Here is a 23,924-nt window from a genome sequence, read left to right as displayed (position 1 = left end):
CATCACTCTTACGTAAAGCTGGTCTTACTATTAATATACAAAAGTCCAAGTTCTGTTTTAAGGAACTTCGTTACTTAGGATTTATAGTTGGTGGAGGATGTATTAAAACTGATCCGGACAAGGTTTCGGCTATAAAACACTTCCCGATACCGAAAACACCTAAACAAGTAAGAAGATTTCTAGGTTTATCAGGTTGGTATAGACGTTTCGTCCCTAATTATTCTTCCTTAGCTGCACCAATAACAGACACCTTAAAAAAACATAAGAACTTTGAATTTCCTAATGAAGCTATGGAGGCTTTCGAAAAGTTGAAAACGGCGTTGACTACCGCTCCAGTCTTAGTCAATCCAGACTTTAACAAGCCCTTCATTATATCATGTGATGCGTCCTCAACTGGCGTAGGTTGCGTCCTCAGTCAGTTGGATGATAATGAGTTGGAAAGACCAATTTACTACTATTCCTACAAACTTAACCAAGCACAGCGTAACTATAGTGTTACTGAACTTGAATGTTTGGCTGCTGTTTTGGGGGTAGAAAAGTTTCGACCGTATGTTGAAGGCCATCATTTTACTATTATCACTGACCATTCGAGTCTTAGATGGCTCATGAACCAGAAAGATTTATGTGGGAGGTTAGCGCGTTGGAGTTTAAGGTTACAACGATTTTCTTTTGTAATCGAGCATCGAAAGGGCTCGCAAAATGTTGCACTAGACGCTCTTTCTAGGGTGTTTGCAGCCGATGAACTCGCAGCAATTTCAAAGAGCGACGTTAATAATTCCGAAGTTCTACAAATCGATTTGTCGGATCCTTCATTTAAATCAAAAGAGTACCTGAAGTTGATCGACACAATTCAACAAAACCAGAATCAGTTACCTGATCTCCAAGTTTCGGAGAACTATGTGTACAAGAAGGTTAAACATTCAACGGGAAATCCAATTGAAGATGATCGTACCTGGAAATTGTGGATTCCAACTGCGCTGACCAACCATCTTATCCGACTAGCTCATGATCCACCCCTAGCTTCGCATGGTGGATTTACGAAAACATTGTATCGCCTCAGAGACCGATTTTACTGGCCTAATATGGCGGTTCAAGTAAAATCATTTATAGGGGACTGCATCGTCTGTAAAACTACCAAGGCTCCGAATTCCATACTTAGACCACCTATGGGCCAATCATTCATTGTGGATAAGCCTTTCCAACATATATACGTAGACTTTTTGGGTCCTTATCCAAGGTCAAAGAAGGGAAACATATATATTATAGTTTGCTTAGATCAATTCACCAAATTCGTCCTAGCAAAACTTTTGAGAAAAGCAACCTCCGATTCAGCTATAGAATTTTTAGAGACAAATGTATTTTCGTTATTTGGTGTACCAGAGTCTCTCCTATCGGACAATGGAAAGCAATTCGTCAGCAAAGAGTTCTCCAAGTTCTTAGAGTCATATGGGACAAAACACATACGAACTGCTTCATACGCTCCTCAAGCTAATGCGAGTGAGCGTGTAAATCGCTCTATACTAGCTGCTATAAGAGCATACGTAAGTGCAGAACAATCTAATTGGGATAAATGTCTTGTTTCAATCTTGAGTGCTTTGAGATCCACGGTGCATTCAGCGATCGGCATGTCTCCTTTTGAAGCCTTATTCGGGCAATCAAAAGTAGAACATGGCTCGGACTATGCTCTGCTTCGGAAGCTAAATATTTTAAACAATTCCGAAATCAATATCTTGCCAAAAGCTGTTAAAATGAACATGCTACACAACCGCATCAAGGAGTCCTTAGCACAAGCTCATAAGTTATATGAGAAAACGTACAACACTCGTAGCAAAACATGTCGTTATTCGGTTGGCCAATTAGTTTTTAAAAGAAACTTTGTGTTGAGCGATAAGTCTAAAAATCGGAACTCCAAATTGTGTCCAAAATTTATTCAAGCCAAAATTAAGAAAATTGTCAGCAACAATCTCTATGAATTAGAAGACCTTGACGGAAAATCATTAGGAATGGTGCATGCTAAAGATATACGAACTTAATTTCAATCTATTTTCTAAATTATTCTGAAGAACAACAAAAATATACTTTTCAATCACTGTGGCGTATGCTTACTTTTTTTGGTAAAATTCAAAAGTTGTCCTTTTACATTCCATTTTCATGTCAATGTTGACATGAATTTGCAATGTTGTGTGTGGACCACTTGGCAAAAAAAAAAAGGAAGAGGAACAAAACAAATATTTATTCAATAAATAGAACGCGAACTAATCGAATTGCAAAATTAATAACTGCTGAACGCATTCATCGATATCGATTATAAGTTATCGATTCTCGTTTTAGAAACTTGGCAAGTTCCCAGAAGGCCAAGGTAGCCATCTTGATTTCCGCTAAGCAGAAATTCTTTCTTTTTCGCTTCAACCTTCAGACAGAGAGGTCAGCCCTAACTTAATCAAAGAAAAAAAAATTGTTGTTATTAGTTTAATTAAATTTTTTTTTACAACTAAAGAATAGAAAAGAAAATAAAAATAAAATAAAACGTAAAAAGAAAGAAAATTATCAACAAATAATAATAAGGTGATAATACAAAGAAAGGCTCCAGAGTAAATACACTCGTTGCCAAAAACGTCTTACGGCTGGAACAGGGGCAATCACCTGTTATCCATACACACATCCATCCATTCGGACGCCTAGAGGCTGAAACAGGTGCAACCACCTGTCTTCCATCCAGTCATTTTTCTAACAGTGACGTCTTCGATCCCGAAAAAAACACCGTGGAGGTGACAAACCGAGAAAAAATATGTATAGCAGACATAAACGAAGAAAAGTTTATGTAAAATCAAACTTTATTTTGTTATCAATTAAAACGCAATAATTATATGTGTATATAAAAAAATTTGTATCACAGAATTAACAAAAACAAACGAGAAAACTAATAAAACAAAAAAAGTACATATATAAAAAAAAGGAAAAAAAAAAAAAAAAAATTAATGAATAGATAAATATGTACCCTAATGAAAAATTCTTTTACATTCATGCAATCACACATTAATTCAATTCATATATTCTCACATTCATAATTCAAAACATTCACACATACAAAAATTATTGCATTTAGATTCATGCATTGACTAAATTTTATCGTTAATTATTATATTTGCTATTTTTTTTATTAGTTAAATATTAAAAATCTAAACGTCACACATACATATACTAAATCATTCTCAAAATTAAACATATACACTTTCATACGTGCACACTGTTACACATTTAAACTTGCATGCATTACACACTACAGATTTCCATTACACTCACTTTAAAATTCAAATTTATATGACATAAACAAAACATACAACTTATACAACACAACAAAGCTGCTGTGCACAACATCTTTACTGTGGGGTAAGTCCAAAGAAAATTTGATTGATCTTACAATAATCACATACATACATAAAATCATAAAAGTGACAAATGAGAAATAGTTAAGTATTGAGTAATTCATGTACCTCGGGAAGTTTCGTACTAAAATTTTTTTTCAATGAGTGACAAGTGTTCACAAACTAACTTGCTCGAATCATAGGGTAAAACAACATATGATTAACTTTTGTGAATTTGTTTTATTTTATTAAATGGTTTTATTATATATATTTTTTTTTATTTAAATTTTTTTGAAACAATGAAAAACAATTTAATTTTTTTAAATTCTAATAATAATCAATATGATTATGGAATTAATATAGATTTATCACTATAATTATCATAGCGCATTGTATAAAGTAGATATCACTACCTTAATAAAAATACTTATTATAACGTACGGCAAATCAGTATGTTCTCATTTTCAGTGTCACTTTTGTTTGAAAGGTAAATCGCTCAAATGATGAGCTATTGAGTTTTTTTGTTTTGAGTGCGTGGGAAAGGAAAGGAAGGGATGATGGGGAAGAGGAATATTGTAGTTTAATTTTTAAACTTCATCTTTGATCAGGGGTCATTGAACTGAAATCATTGAGTGACTCAATGGCCATGGAGTCTCATTATAATGTAGACGGAGGGAGGGTTATACTCAGGCACCTGTTAACACCTAGGGTTGCCAACACAAATTTCTAAGAACTATTAATATCTAGCGCGAAAACTACGTCATAAGATTTTTATTTAACACCCTTTATTTTATTTCGGCATGAAAAAAAATGTACGGCGGTTCGATAACAGGTACAAGTACCCACCCCACCGACGAGCTACCAATGGCGGTGCAAGCATGCCGAACCGTACCTTGTTGATCGAACACCTCACCTAACATTCCGCATATCATCCAGGGAATCCTGTGGTCTTGGATGTGTTGATAGGAAAAAGGCAGACCATCGCTGGTTGTTGGGTGAGATTAGACTTCATCAATATATTTGATGGGGCTTCCGTTACAAGTGCCAATAACATCCAAAATTTTCGAGATATCAGACTTTTTGTTTCTTATTGTAACATAACTGACTTTAAACTAGGTGCCCAGAAAGAAAAAATAATGTTTTACTCTTGTACCACTGAAATAATGCTGTAAAAAAAACATATAGAGCATGACCCACCGGTGGTACATGTGGCCTCACGGGAATAATTTTCATGACCCACCGGTGGGTCATGTGTCATTCAACGTGTTAAGAAAACAATAGAAAAATGTACTAAAAAAGCTTGCAAATGCACATCGTACAACAAAGGCAACTGGAAAGTCACAGTCGAAGAAGCTTACGAGTATAGATTTGTCACTGAAGAACTGAGCAAAGACCAAATACAATGGCACTCATATGAGAACAAAGCTACAAGGCCAATAAAAGTAGTAGCCAGAGGTCTTCATTCCTCGTGCTCTCCCGAGGAAGTAGTAGAAGATCCTGCACAACAAGGCTTACAAGCCCTTGTTGCAGTTAATCTATTTAAGAATGAGACAATTAAAAACTCCTCTGGAGAATCCTCTGGAGAATCGATGACAAGTACCTACTACCTTTATTCATGCTTACTTTTGACAGCAAACAAAGTCTCGAGGAGATTTATAAAGTAAGATCAATCTTGGGTAAAGCTGTTAAAATTGAACCACTTCGAAAATCTAAAGTTGTTCCGCAGTGTAAACGTTGCCAAGCTTTTGGTCATGCCCAAAAGTACTGCAACCGAGAATTTGCTTGTGTAAAGTGCGAAGGAAAATATGCAACTAAAAATTGTCCTATGAGCAAAGATCAGAAAGCAAAATGTGTGAACTGCCAGAGTAATCACCCGGCAAGCTATAGAGGCTGCCCAGTTGCCAACAAATTCCAAGAGTTCAGAAGCAAAAATACATCTGCTATAGACAAACCCAGAAACACAGTAAACACCGATTTAACTGCTGAAAACAATACTAAAAAGCAACCCGCCTAAAAAGGCTGTTCAAAGTAAAAGCGATAAAAATTAAGCCTATTCTCAGATTGTTAAAAATGTGCGGAAGAATGAAGAGACTTCCATAAAAGAAATGCTACAACTTATTCTTCAAAAAATTGATAAACAGGATTTGAATATCAAACAGCTAAGCGAAAAAATCGCTCTTAAAAAACGATGATGGACAGAACACTTAAAATCGCTACCTGTAATGCAAACGGTCTTATACAACATTCATCCGAATTAAAAATCTTTTTAGATCTAGAACATATCGATATTTGCCTGGCGTCCGAAACTCATTTCTCCCATAGGCAAAGTCTAGGTAATGTTATAGAAAACTATTCATGTTACAACGCTTCACGTTCAAGGTAACAAGGTGGATCGGTGATTCTTATAAAAAAAAGCTTAAAACATTATGAAGTAACCAAGGTTACTAGTGAAAATATGCAAGTGACAACTATTAGTATTGGTATGAAAAAGAAAGAGTTTAAGATAGCAGCTATATACTGACCACCAAGATGCTCCCCGACAGAAGATGACTATACAGATCTATTCACCCATTGGAGTTCAAGACTTATATCAACAAAAGGCAAAAGACTTTTCCGAGCAGGCCGTAAATACAATTACGAATTCTATTCGTCTAGGTCGCCAACTAACTGGCCTTCCGATACTAACAAAATACCAGACGGTATTGACTTTTTCGTAGCTAAAAGAATCAAACGAAATCACATTACTGTCGAAGGTAATTATGACCTGTCATCAGATCATACTCCAGTGATTCTATCACTAAGTGAATCAGAAGTACTCGAAAAAAGTAATCCAAAGCTTGTAAATAAGAAAACAAACTGGAATGATTTTAGAGAAAGGCTTTTAAGTTTTATAAATTTAAGATCTCCCATGGATACAATCGAGCAAATTGACCATGAAGTGGAACAATTTATTGCTGATGTGCAACAGGCAGCTGAAGAAAGTACTCCAACATTTTCAGAATGAAATAAAATATCCTTTAGAGATAAGAGAGTTGACAATGGCAAAGAAAGGCCCGTTGTGATACCACATGAATCTAGAGAATTACTTCTAACTAGTCTAACCATTTTGAGCTTTTTATAAAGCGAAGAAGATATTTGATATCCTTTTTAGCTAGTTCACTGGAATTATCAAAAGAGTAGTCCCCAGATGAAGTTTGCGTCTGAGTGAAAGAGCAGGGCAAGGGCATAAGAGATGAGAGATTGTTTCCTCTTCTTCTTCGTCCATACAGCTCCTACAGAAGTCATTTGAGGCTACGCCAAGTCGTATTGCGTGTCTGCCTATAAGACAGTGTCCCGTAAGGATACCTATTAGGGAGCTAATATGAAGTCTGCTTTGAGATAACAAGTCCTTAAAGCACTTTAGGTCCAGTGAAGGCCATATTAGTTTTGGCCGTTAAAGATTTGGTCGAGACACCGTGAAGGGATTTGATAGCAGCTTGACTGTCAATAAAGATGCGGATATCAGAAGTTGATATCTCGTTTTCTCTTAGCCAGGAGAGAACCTCTTTGATCGCTAAAATTTCCGCTTGAAAGACGCTACAATGATTAGGGAGGCGGAATGAGATGCTTAGATTAAGCTTTTATGAGTTGAGTACACACCACTACCAACTCCCTCATTTGTCTTGGATCCATCTGTATAAAAATGAATACTTTTGTTATCCAGGAGTTTTTTTGTCTTCCCATTCATATCTGGATGGAATGGATACCTATGGCTTTCTTGCAAAGGAAAAGAGCTACTGTAGGTTCTTTAACTCTTTCCTGTATATTGGATTTCCAACTTAATTTTTTGTCCAATATCAGACCGAGGTATTTGGCTTCATTGGTAAAAATTAGTGGTATACCTTTTATTGAAGGAGGTACAATTACTGGGAACTTGTATTTCCGTGTGAAAACGACGAGGTCTGTTTTTTGAGGATTAATACTAAGTCCGCAGTTATCAGCCCATCTAGTGAGCATATTGAGTGCATTTTGGAGGAGGTCTCTCAGTGTATTAGGATGTTCCCCTGTGACAGCGATAGCAACATCATCGGCATACGCAACCACTCTGTAGCCTTTCCTCTCAAGGGATATTAGTAGTTGGTTAACCACTATGTTCCGCAGGAGAGGGGACAGAACACCACCTTGCGGAGTGCCTCTACTGACAGACTTTTTTGTGCAAAAATCTCCCAAACTAGAGTTGATGATCCTGTTTTTTAGCATTAGATTAATCAACTCACAGATTGAGTATTCGACGTTTAAGGTCGTCATAGCAGAAGTGATAGCGGATGTGTCAACGTTGTTGAAAGCGCCCCCAATATCCAAGAAGGCCACCATAGTGTATTCCTTTTTCTCTAGGGAGTATTCGATACTTCTTACCAGAGTGTGCAACGCTGTTCTTACCGATTTCCCTTTGCAGTAAGCATGTTGAGACATTGATAGTCTCTTCTCAATGTTGTTACGTATATGGATATCGATCAATCGTTCCAGAGTTTTGAGAATGAAAGATGATAGGCTAATAGATCTTAGGTCCTTAGGGTTGACATGCGAGCATTTGCCCACCTGAAAACTGCCTTTACATCTCTCCATCGCTGAGGTATATAGACAAGATTTACACAGCTTTTAAAGAGCATCTCAATTAACGAATGATGCTTGAAGCTATTTTTCGCTATGGAAAGCAGCCAACTGCCTGAAAAGACCGCAGTTACAAAACTCGCCCTTGAATTCTCAAGATGGGTGTTTGCCATGCTCGGTAACCCGAAATAAAAAGCTAACCTTTTTGCTGAACATCTTGCAAATGTTTTTAAGCCATACTCATCAAACGCGGCTAAAAATAGCTTACAGTTTGTTGATAAGATAGATGAAAGTGAAATACCAATTGTAAGACTTAAAGAAATAAAAAGCTTGTGTTTACATCAACTATCAAATTAAAAATCACCAGGTTACGATCTAATTACTGCTCAGGTTATGAAAGAAATGCCATTGAAAGCCCTCATATAACTCCAACATATAATAAATGCATGTCTTAAGCACCGGTATGTCCCGCACCATTAAAGTAATTGTCATACCAAAGCAAGGAAAACCACCTACAGAAATGACGGCTTACAGACCAATATCGCTTATACCAATTATGACAAAAATTTTTGAAAAACTGCTTCTGAAGAGACTTAGCAAAATCATAGAAGAAAGAGGGTTAATCCCAAACCAACAGTTTGGCTTTAGAAATAAACATTCCACGATAGACCAAGTTCATAGAATATCGGATGTAATAGAAAAAGCATTAGAAAAAAAAAATAAAGTATGTTCAGGTATTTTCTCAGATATTGCTCAAGCTTTTGACAAGGTTTGGCATTAGGGACTTGAGTACAAACTGCAAAGGGATCTTCCCAGGCAATACTTTGAAATATTAAAATCGTACATCTCAGACCGATTGTTTAGAGTAAGGTACGATCAAGAATACTCGGAATTGAGGAAAATAGAAGCCAGTGTACCACAAGGAAGCGTCCTAGGTCCTACCCTGTATTTACTATACACAAAGGATATTGCAGTTGGTAATCACTCCATAATGGCTACTTTTGCAGATGATACCGCAATATTGGTATCCGAAAAATGTTTCTCTAAGGCAGTAGTAGAACTACAAAATGCTGCGCCGTCGACACAGTGAGAGCCTGGACCGAAAAATGGCGTATCAAACTCAATGAAACTAAATATTAACATATGAACTTTATAAATAAAAAGATAAACAATATTCCAATAATCATTAATAATCAAGCTGTACCTTACGCCAATACGGCCAAATATCTTGGAATGACTTTGGATGCAATGCTAAAGTGGAAAGAGCACATCAAAAAGAAAAGAGAAGAACTAAACTTGAAATAAAGAAAAAATCACTGGTTACTTGGTGACAACTCTGATTTATCAATCTAAAACAAAATAATGCTGTATAATCAAGTACTTAAGCCTGTTTGGACCTATAGAATCCAATTATGGGGCTGTACAAAGAAAACAAATACCGAAATCATCCAAACATTCCAATACAAAGTCCTTCGTGGAATAGTTAATGCACCTTGGTGATTTACAAATAGAAATGGTTACATAAGTTGTTAAAAAATACGCTGTATCGCACAACCAGAGACTGCAAAGTCATACTAATTCTGAAATAGAGTCCGTCTTGAATATAAGAAACCATGTAAGGAGATGAAGGAGAACCAAGCCTATTTTCTAAATAGGCTTGGTTCTCCTCTTCTCGAAAAAAAACATGGAAAAGTATTAAAAGTTTAAACTTTCCCAAAAGTGATTGTACAAAGTTAAGAAAGAAAAGTCGAAAGTCGATCCTTCAAGATTGGCCCTGATGAAGAGGTGGTTTTAGTGGTTAAGAGTCCCACACTACTTGGTGTCGAATACTGCCAAGTGTCTTTTAAAGATTTCCTTCTGTCAAAAAAAATTTGTTTGGATTTTTTTTAAAAATTAAGCTTTTTTTAAAAACTCTATGTCTCGAAAACGGTTCAATTTATTTTACAAAAATCAAAAATAAAATTTATATTAAAATATTCCAAATAACTCCATTTGCAAGAATATTTTTTAAGAAAAATTGAAAAAATTTATATAAAAAAACCATTTTAACAATAAAAAAAAAAAATGGCATTTGAATTTTTTTGTCAATACATTTATTTTACAGACTCTTTGAATACTAGCGCGATATAGTTGTGCATTTTATTTATATAAAAATACAAACTTTAATAAAATGCTACCGAAATATGTATACATTGGTGTTTAACTTTAAAAAAATAATAGTTTTTTATTGAATTATTGTTTAGTAAATTTACTATTTTTTGGGATAAAATAACATTCTGTGGTCCCTTCTCTAAAATACCAGGAGAACGCAATGTTCTTCAGTTGATCCCTGCTCACCTGTCAAAAAATACATTTTCAAAGATTGATTTGATTTGCATAGAGTTAAAACAGTTATTGAATGTGGGTTTTTTTATTAAAATGTCCCGCCTTAAACAACAAATTTAATGGTATCTCTTTTACACATGAGTAGATATTCCATCTTAAGGGTATGATGTTGCCTAGCAAACACCTAAGAATCAAATATGACACTAAGTAATTATTGACTACAGTAATTGATATTACTTATCCGATTTATTAAAAGAATTAAATTAATGAAAAAAACTAAATTTACTATATAAATATAATTATATACTTAAAAACATTTCAGACTAACTTTTATTTTTAAGTTTTCTAACACTATAAATAACTTAACAACGTAATGTTTTATTAAATAAGTATCCAAAATCGGGTGATGACATAAAAACAAACATAAAATGATCATAAATTAGATAAATTATTAATTCAAACAATTAATGTTACTGAATCACACTGAAGATGGCCAAACAATACTTTCGATCCAATCTAAGTAATGCGCTACTCTTGTGTACACTGATGGAATGGCACTTCCACATGAGAGTCCAAATGACACAATTCCAACAATTGTCGATTCTCGATTACGGACCAATTGCAAAGGACCACCAGAATCTGCTTCGCATGAATCTTTTCTCAGTTCTGGGTCGTAAGCACAATAGTGTCCATCGCTGAGGCCATTTCGATAGCCACGGGATGTACCATAGGATATGTGTGTTGCATTACAATCTCTAATCGGAACCGTTGTCACATTAGTTTGAAGAAGGACTTCAGACCGAACACGAGCTAAAATTTGATGGTAGTACAAAATGATGAATAATGTATTATTTATTATATTTTATTCTTTACTCACTCTGGACATTTGTAACACCCCAACCGATGACTACGAGTGGAGTTGACGAATCTATATCCTTAGAATCTGTGTATAGACAGGCTGGACGAATGAAAGGTGACAATTCAACATCCTTGCGAAGTCTAATTAGAGCTATGTCATGGTAACGCAAGTGTGATTGGTATTGCCAGTGCATTGTTATGTTCTGAAAAACCAAGAATAATTTTTATTTACATATTAATTAAATTATTTCGTATTATTATTTACCTCAATTTCAACATCAACAGGAAGGATACCGTCACTATTGTCATCGTCTGTGGCATTCCATACAACTACACCTAAGCGCACAAATGTTGGCTGCGCTAGCGGATCATTAACACAATGAGCAGCAGTTAGGACATATCGCTCCGATATCAGCGAAGATCCACATCGATTGTCAACCGTATTTCCACCACCAAGAGGAACTATCAAACCTCCCATATGGGGATATTCACCAGGTGACACCGGGAGGCCATCTAAGATATGGAAACCAAGAATAGCACCACTGTATCTCCGACAAGCTAAAAAGTAATATTTATGTGGAACATTTTTTAATTTTACGATTCAGTTTCAAAATAGAACTTAAATAAATATGTTTAACATGTCTGATGAAGAAAAAATCGCTACTGAAGCTCTTAAACTTTGATAGTAAAAATAACACTAACAAAACAACACGTTTTTGAAGGATTAAGATATCATACATTCAAATCTTGCATCTAATTTTTACTCTCGCATCAGGTTCTTATAATATATGCCCTTAAACATGTTAAAAACAACCAGAACTGGGGTCTTTACACTAAGTTAAAACTCAAAATATTTCTTAGAAAAAAATTGTATGATGATTTCTTAGTTTCTGGAAATTATCGTTATTTATCATTCTTTATTTGACTCTTTTTGGGAAAACCTTAAATTTTATATTTTCGAAGCTTTAAAAAACATGTTTTGGACTTAATTTTTAGTGCTGATTTCGAATTTAATCTTCTCAAGAACAAACGTTTTCATCATTTTTTTTAAATACATACAAAAGTTAGATGCAGAGATAGATATTTTTTATTTTCGTATTAACAGTTACATTTGGTAAGCTAAAGCACAGTTTACATACAGAGATTTGATATTTTTATATGATATCCTTCTGTTGAACAAGTATATTAATTTGTATATAGAACTTAGATAATAATAATTAAAGTAATAATTTTGAAGGAAAATACAAACAAAACCTTCAACTCAAATTGAAAAGGCAGCTTAATTTTGACTCATTTTGAATCAATTGGTTTATAAGCGGATTTTCAGAGATTTCACAATTTACAAGGTGTTAGTCAGTTTATTGATTTTTAGAGATATCAATTCAACATTCGCTTTCTCATGTAAGTCTATGGTGGAAGGTAAAGCATCATTTTTAGAAGCTTGTTTTGTGATATTTGTAATTTTTAAAAATGACATTACGCACATTTCCCCCAAACCTGGCATCCATACAGAAGTATTGCTTAGAATACTACTTTTTGAATTATCATTTTATTGTCTTTGCTAAGACAGGACTTTCTTTTTATAAAAGGATATAAAATATTTATAGAAATGCTAACTTTTTGCAGAGTTCTGACAATATGATCTCTGAAATTTAGTTTTTGGCTTAGTAAAGATATTTCACACTTGGTTCAAATTTGACATTTACACAATTAACGTTAAGTTCATTGCTTGGTAAGTATTTCTTTATTGTAAACAATACAATTCATTGCTTGGTAAGTAACAAGATTTTCTTTTTCTGCTGAAAAATATGGCTTGTAGCTAGCCAGCATTCAGTTTTATTTTTCATTTAGTGTAGTAATTAGTCACCACTCACCAATTCTATCGCATTTTTCAAATTTTTCTCAATGGTAAGACCAAATTCATGGGATGAAAACATGCCTGTATCATCCGTAAATATGCCTATCTGACAGCCTGGTAATCTATGAATATCAGAAGTATAAATATTGTACAGTAAAGGACCTAATACTGATCCTTGCGGGACACCATAGTTTACTTGACTTGTTAACAGTTAGACGAACAGTTGTTGACGAAAACACTAAAGTAACGATTGGACAAAAAACTTTGGGTAATTTTTACAAGATACGAAGGAAACCTGAAATATGCCATCTTGTGCATAACTCCATCGTGTCAAACTCAGTCAAATGCCTTTTCTGTATCAAGTAGAATAAGCTCAGTAGAGATTTTTCTTAATATGTTCACAGACTCTTAATACCTGTTGAGTAGTACTGTGATGCGTTCTGAATCCAAATTGTTCATTCCGAAACATCTGAAGCTCATCAACGATGCGTAATATCTTACATTTCAAAATTTATTCGAAAACGTGCTTATACAACTAAGCAAACTTATTGGTCGATAGCTTGTTGAGATCTTGATGGTTTTCCAGGTTCAAAAATCGGTATTACTTTTGCATATTTCCAATTCAATTGAAAATATTGCGTTTTTGAAAACGCGTTTATCAAAAATATAAGAAATTTTTTTAAGATATATCTGTTTTTAATGTTGTCTAGTTCATCAGATTTTTTTTACTTTTATGTTTGAAACGATGTATTTGACATCCTTCCTGGATATAAACTGATCCATAGGAGTTTCAGTGATTTGCGAGTGAACTGTATTTGCTGTTTCACTTACTAGCATTTTAGTTGGATCATCACTAAGGTGTTGAGATGCACTATGATTTTTCAGAAAGGTTGTTGCAAAGATACTGGCTTTATCTAAGTTCTGATAAATAACTTCATCATTACTTTCAAGGTTAGGTATTTGTCTGTTTTTATATTTGATAATTTGTGCTATGTAAATTTTCAAACCTTTGTCCTTTTTGTGTTGAAAACCGTTTGAGCATAAATAGTTGAACGTTTCTTTCATATTATTATGAAACTTGTGAAGTACATTGAAGATTTCTCGAATATTATATGAAAAATATAAATATTTCAACTGAATATTGAAGAAAAGATTTATACATTTTTAAAACCATCAAGAATTATATTAAAAAAAGTCACTTTATAAATTAAGGTAGACTAAAAAGTGTTTTTAGAATTTTAAAAATCAATATCTCAAAAATCTGATGTAATATACGAATTTCGAAGTCGAGTTTGAAAGCAGCAACACAAATTGGAAAAACGCAATTCTATTCTCAGGAACACAACTTTATGACTATCACTCCAGAGGTTTTGGGTTCAATCCCTGCCAGTTCCATCTACAGTTTTTTTCACGAGTACTGCCTCTTGCGAAGAAAACACAAATCTTCAAAGAGTAATTTTTGTCATGAAAGGTGCTTTATCAAATTAGCCGTTTGAATTCGGCTTAAAACTGTAGGTCCCCTCCATCCCTAACATCATAACTCGCACACAGGAATGGTTTTAGTACCGCAGTGGCATGATAGTTAGTGCGTTGGACTTGCATGCCAGAGGTCTTGGGTTCGATCCCTGCTTATGCCATCTTAAGTTTTTTCACGGGTACTGCCTCTTGCGAGGAATTGACAAATTCTCCAAGAGTAACTCTTATCATGAAAAAGTGCTTTCTCAAATAAGCCGTGCGGATTCGGCATATAAACTGTAGGTCCCATCCATTCCAGACAACATTACTCGCACACAGGAATGGTTGAGAGTTGTAAGTCACTAGACCCTAGTGACAACGGACTGTTGCGCCACCCAATTTATTTATTTACGCAGGAATGGTTGAGAGTTGTAAGTCACTAGGCCCTAGTTCCCAACGGACTATTGCGCCACCTTATTTAATTATTTAAGACAACTAAGTGACTCGAAAATTGTAAACTTTTCTTTTGCTAACTAGTTTTGCTACAGTTTTGAGAAAACCTTAAATTGCTTTCATAGTTCTGAAAAATACGATGAGGACTTTATTTTTAGTGCTGAAATTTAGGTAATCTCAAAAGCTTTATATACCTACGTGTTTTTCAAATTTCAAAAATATGAATCTCAAAAATCTGACATAATACACTCATTTTGAAGTCGGATTTAATTTAAAGCCACCAAAAACCCTTGGGAAAGGTGCAATTTTATTCCCAATAAAAAAACCTTGTCGACCAGTGTAATTACTTGCTTTCATCCTAGCTTAACTAGTCCCATCTTCATATACCACATCAGTATGCCTTCTTTCAAAACCCAAACCCCCAATCCCCACTTTTCAAATATCACTATATCGCATCGCCAGCTGTTCTGTGACTTCTACTTCAATCTTCTTAGTTCTTCCAAAAATTCTGGAATCGGAATTTTAACAATGAATTGCCCATAAATATTAAAAATTTTTTTTTTACACTGTCGTAAAATTTTAAAACTCCTATTGTCAAGGATTTAACATTTTACTAATTTAAAGATTTTAAATCTACAAGTAGACTACCGAGTTCGAATACATGCTAATTCATCGAGATTGACTATTAGCATATTACTTACAATAAAATAAAAATAAACATTAACAATTTGACAACTGTAAAATCATATTGTAAAATTAAATATCAATTAAATTGACAATACAATACCAATCTTTTTTTAAAGAAGATCTACTCAGATGACAGTCAAATTCAATATGAGACACAATAAAATTAGTTTCACTGACACAGCGCCAGCGGGTTATAGGTTCATTTTTTGCAAAGTTAACTTTATGATCATCTTCACGAAATAAAGAACGTACTCTCAGTTGTCGCGATAGAGCAATATATTAGAAATACCACTTATAAACATAACTGAATACATTTTTCGTCTATTTGCAACTGACTGCATACCTAAAAGTTGACATCTGGTAGTATATGATGGAGTGTCCATGTTCAAACCTAATTTCCGAATTGCGAACCTAGTAAATTTAGTTTGAAGCATTTCAATTCAGTTTGAATGGATGTTATAGAATGCTTGAAAAAGTTTAATTTTGAGTGGAAAATTACGCCAAGATCTTCCTTTTCACAAACTCTATCAAGAATTAATCAATTATTTACTCAATTTATCTTATATTCGAAGAGAATTTGGCAAAAGTTACGACAAAATATATAATTATAATTGGTTTACAGAGCACCATTCCGAAAATTTTGCCAAGATCATTTTCTAACAGATTACAATCGTAATGGACCTTATGCATCTTATAAACTTCAAGTTATCAGCAAATAGAAGTTGAACAGAATTTTTTAAAGTATAAGGTAAGTAATTGATAAAAATTAGGAAGAGAAGTGGCCCAAGGTGGCTACCTTGGAGAACATCTAAGATTACCAAAACTGGACTTGAAACCATATTTTCAATTCTAAATATTGAATACGATACTTAAGGTAAGAGTCCAACCATTTCAAAAGATTTGAATGAAAACCAAAAGAAATTAATTTTCTCAACAAAATTGATTGTTTTACTCTATCAAAAGCTTACGCTAAATCTGTGTAAATTTGGTGACCTTTTTCGAGTTTATTTAAAATGAAATTGGAGAAAATAGAACGATTGGTGGTTGTTGACCATTATTTAAGATGAAATTAGAGAAAATAGAAAGATTGGTGGTTGTTGACCTTTATTTAAGATGAAATTAGAGAAAATAGAAAGATTGGTGGTTGTTGACCTTCCTGATACGAAACCGTGTTGAAATGGTGAGATATGTTCTTTCACGAGGAAAGCTACCTTATTGTATATCAAATTTTCTAAACGTTTAATAATATACTAAGGGAATCAAAAATTTTAAACCTTTCTTTTCGTTTTGCGTACTAGTAATTTTTCTAATTCCTTTTTATTAAAAAACAAATAGTTGAAATAAAAAGCTTAAAATTAGAATTGAAAACTGTAGATTAGACATTTCCAACCACTGCTATTATGAGATTAATTGTACAGATGTCATATGGATTTAGCAAATTGCTAAAAGTTAAAAAAAAAGCCATTCCCTGATTTTAACCATACTTTATGTTAGGAGATGTTAAAATCGTTTAAATTAATAAAAATGGCCTTAACATTTTTCTTAATTGTTTAGAATGTTGCGCCACTATTTCTCAGAAAGAATACATTGTAGAGCAAAATTGTATTTAAATTGGCAGCTGGCAGCTATACCAACAAAATATAAAAAAATGCAGTAAGGCACTTTTCTTGGAACTACATTAGTCAACTGCAACAGGCATCTTTTAATTATTGATAATTAATTATTTAAACATAAAAACAAACAAGGTGAAAATAAAACCAGTTCCTTTTATTCTCCTGAAAAATTGTGGCACTTACGTATGTATTCTTATGAAATAAAAATGTGTCACTTCTCAAGCTGTTGATTTAAAAGGACACAGACAAATTTTTGACATTATTGAACAAAAAACCCTTCCATCCTTCTTTTCTGTCAATTATTAAATACGTATCTTTAAAGTCTTATATTGAAGTTTTATATAAATAAGAAGAATCATCTCCAATGACTGCAAGCCATTTAATTTACTTTAAATATTTGAAGTGAATATTACCTGCTTGAGAAGGTCGTTCGCCTCCATTCCTTCGGGGCGGTTCAGTAGGTGGTGATCTCGTGGCTCTTGAAATTCTGTTGAAAAATTAGTAAAATCAAGTTTTGTTTAATTTTTATGACACATGAGACCACAATTAAGAATTTGATTAAATTTTCAAGTTGTCAAATTTTTTAAGGAATGATATTTTAACCGAAACAAATTATAATTTATGAATCAATTTTATCTTACCCTATTGCTGTGACTGGTTCTTCAAGATTTATTGGCCTTGTATTATTAAGTGGACAACAAATAACTTCATCTACATCAATGAATGAGCACCGGACAAGGAAACTATATGGAATAGTTTTCCGCTTTAATCCATCATAGTATACTTCACAGGATGAAAGTCTTTTACAGATCCCTGCTTCCCCGGTTTTTATTTGACAGGTTTCTCCTTCCTCCAGTGTGGCTAAAATTTAAAAGAAATTATATTAAAAAATTTGTATGTTTTTTTGTTGATTTTGTAAAAATTAAATTCGGAATCAAATTTTGTCACACATAAAAATACAGTTTTGGCAAATTTGTATAACGTCATTTTGGCCCTAAACGCAAAGTATTAACACAATACTAGTTTTTCTAGTATGATGTGTTTAGAAATTAGGTTATCTAATTAACGTTATCAAATGACGTATGAATTGTAACTTTTCTACATCACTATTAGTTTTTGAAAGACAAGAAACCTAAAGTTTTTAAACGTTGATACATTTGTTAAATACGTTAAATGCGAACGTTAAGTTTCTAATATTTACTTAAATATAAACTTAAAACTAACATAAATTAAACTACTTATAGGAACATAAATTAAATCTTAAGCTTGTAGATTTGAAATTGTCATTTGTAAGACCAATGATTATAGAGAATTTGTTAAATTTATTGATTAATTGATTGTGAGGACTGTTAGCGCCATAGTTCGGTATGCTAAAAATAGTTCCAAGGGGTTATTTTCTTCTTAAGCTATCCTGACTCAGAATAAAATACAAAAGACAAAGAATATCGTTCCCTTCAATACACCAGCTATAGAACAGAACTGCAATTACTATCTGTTACCAAAAAGAAGTGGGAGATTTATCGAAAGAAGTCTTTGGATGTAATAGAACCATTAGAAATCTAGTTTAAATACTTTCTATTCAATGAATGGAATAGTATGGCGTCCATACAACCCAAGCGTGTTCAAGAGTTGGACCGAACAAAAGAAACTTACGCAATTTTTAAAACGTATGGATCACGAAACTCACGGGAAACCAAGTATTTTGTAAGCTTTGTTATAGTTAAACGTTAATTTTGATTTTAGAACAATACTAAGGTCAGAAAAACTGAAATCTCTCTTCAAACGTGACAAGTTGAACATAAAGTCATAATTTCTTATAGTCCGTTAACGTGTAAAACACATGGTCTTATATTTGACAATATTTAAATCAAACGTTTTTATTGCATCATTTCCTTGTAGCTCTTAACGATGAAGTTAATAACTCCAAAAATTTAAACATCATCTTCGTCGATTAGCGATATAGAATTATTTAAAACAGAAGTCAAATAATTTACAAATAAAATAAACAGCAGTGGACCAAGGTGACTCCCTTAAGGTACACCAGAATTGACTTTAAATTGAAATGTTGTTACTCCTGAACATGCCGCTATAGTATCTTTCTTTAAGATAATTTCAGTTAATTTATAAGGAAGAATTTAAGGACTTAATCTGTAAAATGTTTTACTAAGGTCTGTAAAGATGCAATCGACTTGCGATTGTTTTTTTGAATGCATCCCAACAAAAAGCAGAGAGTTGTAATAAATTAGGAATTGTTGATTTTTAAATAAAACAGATGAATGTCACCGGCAAAGGATTCAAACAATTTAGGAACTATGATTTGTAACTAAATGTTTAGAAAATTTGTAAGGACTTAGGAATAAATATTTCAAAAGATTTGGGGACTAAGACCATTTCAGAAACTCGTTTAAAAGAAGAAACAATGGATAGGAAACATAAGACATACATTTTGTCAACATAAATAATGGTATTCACGACCAGAACTGAGACATTCATTCAGCTTTAAAATATTGTCACATTTAGAGGCTTCAGAAAACGAAAAATTCATTGTTTTAATGTGACTGTATTCTTGTATGTTGGCAGAAATAGGAGAAGATTTACTTGTGGAAGAAAAATCTTCAAAGGCAGTCTTAAGATAATCTGCAAACATGTTTTGAAAGTTCATACTAGCTGGATATCCGTCAAATTTACATTAATTGTTATCGTATCTCCAAAACACATGTAGGTATATTTTTAGATCACATTCAATATTAAAAGTAAATAGAGGGTATACAGAGTTTAAATAAGTCACAAAGTCGAATGGCAGTTCTTGGTAATCTCTAAGCTTCTCATCACACTTCAATTTGTCTAACCACAGAGAGGCCATATTTCTTTTGGTTTTTAATGGGTCCGCTTTGTCGAATTGAAAATTTTGTCATTTTTCGAAGTTTCAAGGTTCCTAGAGTCGAAATAAAGGTTTTTAGAAAGATGTCGGTGCCTCCTTTTGTACGCTCACGATGTTTTTTCGTCGTCCGTAGCTCAAGAAACAGAAAAGATATCGACTTATAATAAATTTTGTTATAAAGATAATAATGCTGAAAGATGCAGAAAGGGCTCTCAAGAAAATTACGTAGGTGGTTTATTGTTTATGGTTTACTGCCATGGTAGGCAGTTTAAAAAAAAGGTGAACATTTTGGTTAACCCTAAATATTTCACGAACCAATAATGCTAGAGACTTGAATTAAATTGTATAGAACATATTAAAATGTGATACCAAACAAGTATATTTTTGGAAAAAAAATCCAACTAAATGTTTTTTTTTTTTATAAATCAAAAAAAAAATTAAAAAAATGTCACCTTGCAAATTTTACGAATAAAAAATGGTTTTATCTCCAACACAATTTCGTGCAACAAAGAATAACGTTTTTAATATCAGGTAAGATTTTAAGAAAAATTAAACTGACAGTTTTTTTTATGAAAAATAAACTCAAAAAAACATCTACTTTTTAAAAATTGATTTTCGACGCAAACATCTTTTCTAAACTTTGAGATATTGGCTTTATACTAATTTTATCTTATGAAAAATATCATTGTCAACATTCAGTGACATTTTGAGAAAAATCGATTGGACTGTTTTTTTACAAACAAAATTAAAACATAAACAAAATTAATAAAAGTTGGTAAAAAACAGATTTTCGACTTAATTATCTTTTCAAAAATTAAAAATATTAGCTTCAAACTAATTTTATCTTATAAGAAATTTTTTTTGAACATTCGATTATATTTTGAGAAAAATAGAATTGACAGTTTTTTAACAAAAAAATAATACCTACAAAAGTAATAAAAGTTAGTAAAAATTGATTTTCGACTCAAATATCTTTTTAAAAATTAAAAATATAGGCTTCAAATTAATTCTATTGTTTTCAACATTCATTAATTCTTTTATAAAAATCTAACAGTAAGTTTTTACATACAAAATTAAAATCTACAAAAAATAGAACCCAAAATTGGTAAAAATTGATGTTCGATTCCCGATATCTCGTGATTAATAGAAAATTTAATTGGCCTTAAATTAATTTCACTCATCCAATTTATATTTGTTTAATAATGATAATTTGTTTACATTAAAACTTTTAAGAAATGTTACTAAAATTAGTAAAAATTAGTTTTCGAATAAAAATCTCGTTAACCAAAATAGATTTTGAAATCAAACTCTTTTATTATAATATGCAAAATATTGTTGGTAATTTTAAAACTTTTTAGAATTACTTAACTGATAACTTTTTTTTACAAAAGACGAAAACCTACAAACCTTTTTAGCAAGACAAATGTACAGACGGGATGGGAAGTTATCAGTGTCGGTCGCATCCAAACCTCCTTTAAATCTTGTTAAATAACAATAAAACAATGCCGAACTACTAGTCTAAAGTTTTTAGTCCGGTGGGATTGCTTAACTTTCCTACTGAGCCCAAAATAATTATCCATTTTGTATGCATTTTTTCTCAAGTTATTTTGATTAAGAATATAAAGTTTCTACACTCAATGCAGTTGATGTTTTATATTTTTGTTTAGGTGGCAACACTGCCTGGCATTCATTAATGCACGTTTGCAGGTTTGCAGTAGGTCGTCGACTCTTTTAATCAACACATGTAAACAAAATAAAGGATGATATTAACAGTTAGGAATGTATATTGGTTGAAAATATTGTATCTAATTATATGGACCTTCATGTAAATAATAAAGATAACAGAAATGATTCAGAAAATATCCTTGTCTAACATTAGTTTTAGTTTTTTTTAAAAATGTGCATTAAATGAATTCTAAATAAACCAGAATTCGTTATTGAAATTATAAAAATACGCAATTATTTCATGCGAATCACTCGTGAAGCTAATTAAATAAATGACAAGAACAATTAGATGCATCACAATTATTGTCTCTCTACTTCAAATTAATTTATGTATATTTTCTATCAAAAGATACGTCATGCCAGCAGACTATCAATAAAGGTAATACAACAAAATCCCAAAGAGATACAATACAAATTTACAACTATTGAGTATTGTGTGCACGAGATTATTATTAATGAAAAACTATGTTAGCTTGTTTTTTTTTTAAATAAAGCAATTTAATAGTTTTCATTGCACAAAAATGTGTATTTACGAAATACCACCAAACTCTAAGATATACATATACATTACAGAAGTAGAGTTAAGCACTTATTCAAACTGATCACCTTAACAAAGAAAACTTACATCTTAATCCGATTTCTTGTTTATCAAACTGCCAGTCAGCCATAACCTCAATGCTACCAAGAACCATCAGGAATACCGACAATAACGCCCAGAAAGTATTCTTTAGCCACATTTTTGCCTTATTAACGCAATTCAAAAAAGTATAAAAATAAATCCAAAAACTGTACCGAACCAAACGCACTCAAAGTCAAAACCAGAAACGGCTCAATGCAATAAATAAAACAGGTACCCGTTTATATACTGAACTGTATCTTAAGATTCTTTTTATTTATTAATTTATTTTTATTAATAATAAAATAAATTATTAATAAATAATTTGAGAGCAGCAGCAGCGACGGCGTTGGCGCATAACTATAAGCTCTAAAAAAAGACTAAATTTTTAATTTCGGAACCGAACATGTGCAAGTTTGATAAGCTACCGATGACCACTGAACTTGCAAAGATCACAGCATTGGATTTAAATAAGAAAAATTATGAATGGGAAACTTCTCAAAAGACTTGTTGCTTGTTGGTGATAACTGATTCTGGTGAAGATGAAAATATTACGAGACATATGTACATGGAACATTGAAATCGGATCAAGTTTTTGTTGGTTTATTTGAAGTCGGAATCTGGAAACCTCGGAATCTGTAGTGTGTATGAAGCTTGAACTCTTCTCAACTCACCCAAACATCGAATAATAATAATTATTGGAACGATCTAAGGATGATGTGGTTCTACACCAATGTTCCAACTAAGTTTGTGACGCATAGTCAAGGCATACTAAGAATCAGAAATTACTCTGCTGCTGGTTGTTGGTTTATAATTAGAGTTTAGATGTTTCAAGAGCAACTGGTTAGGGATAAGTTGTTTCTACACTGCGGTTTATTTGCTTAGACACAACAAATAAATAATTGTTTGCTCATTACCATTAAAACTTGGAATATAAAGATATGAAGAGGTAAAAACTCTATGCAAAAATGTGTAAAAACTAAATACACATATATATATTTATACATTTCAATGGTTAAAGCGACAATTTTAGTTTTTAGACTCTTTTAGAACACTGTTTAACAGCAATCTAGGCACATCAGACCATTGTATCGTATCTGCAAAATTCTCATATCGAAAAACCCAGTTAAAGAAAAACTCCTATGAGTACCGTTTGGCAATATGAGAAAGCCAACTGGGACGGTCTCAATGAATTCTTCAGGAACTTTAACTGGTCACTATGCTTCCTCGATAGTGACGTGGATTCCAGCGCAGAAATGGTAACAAATTTTATTCTTTGTGGAATGAGAAATTTTATCCCGAATAGGGTGAAATCTATCAAACCCAAAGAGAACTCATGGTTTGATTCGAGCTGTAAAGAGGTTATTAGGATCAGAGATGTAAGTTTCCGTTGTTTTAAAGCCAACCCGACTGAGGAAAACCGGAAAAGCTAGAAAGACCTGTAATGGTCATATTCGACGAACCAAATTTTTGCATGAATTACGGCAAAAAAATACTA

General features: G+C 32.7%; 1 protein-coding gene across 1 annotated transcript in view; it reads right to left on the bottom strand.

Annotated features, from left to right (window-relative positions):
- LOC129945051 (uncharacterized) overlaps positions 1 to 22,947 on the bottom strand; it is a 66,527-nt gene extending 43,580 nt beyond the window's left edge. Inside the window, exons 1-6 of the mRNA XM_056054712.1 lie at positions 22,436 to 22,947; positions 17,846 to 18,065; positions 17,618 to 17,691; positions 11,404 to 11,696; positions 11,158 to 11,341; positions 10,763 to 11,090 (exon numbers count right to left, since the gene is read on the bottom strand). Of these exons, the coding sequence (XP_055910687.1) occupies positions 10,763 to 11,090; positions 11,158 to 11,341; positions 11,404 to 11,696; positions 17,618 to 17,691; positions 17,846 to 18,065; positions 22,436 to 22,547 (1,211 nt within the window). The 5' untranslated portion in view covers positions 22,548 to 22,947. The remainder of the gene's footprint in view (positions 1 to 10,762; positions 11,091 to 11,157; positions 11,342 to 11,403; positions 11,697 to 17,617; positions 17,692 to 17,845; positions 18,066 to 22,435) is intronic.
- Between the last annotated feature and the right edge of the window lie 977 nt (positions 22,948 to 23,924).

The sequence above is a fragment of the Eupeodes corollae genome, chromosome 2 (assembly GCF_945859685.1).
Source record: "Eupeodes corollae chromosome 2, idEupCoro1.1, whole genome shotgun sequence".
Taxonomy (NCBI): Eukaryota; Metazoa; Arthropoda; class Insecta; order Diptera; family Syrphidae; genus Eupeodes; species Eupeodes corollae.
Note: the sequence above shows the minus strand (reverse complement) of the source record. Positions and strands in the feature narration are given on the sequence as shown.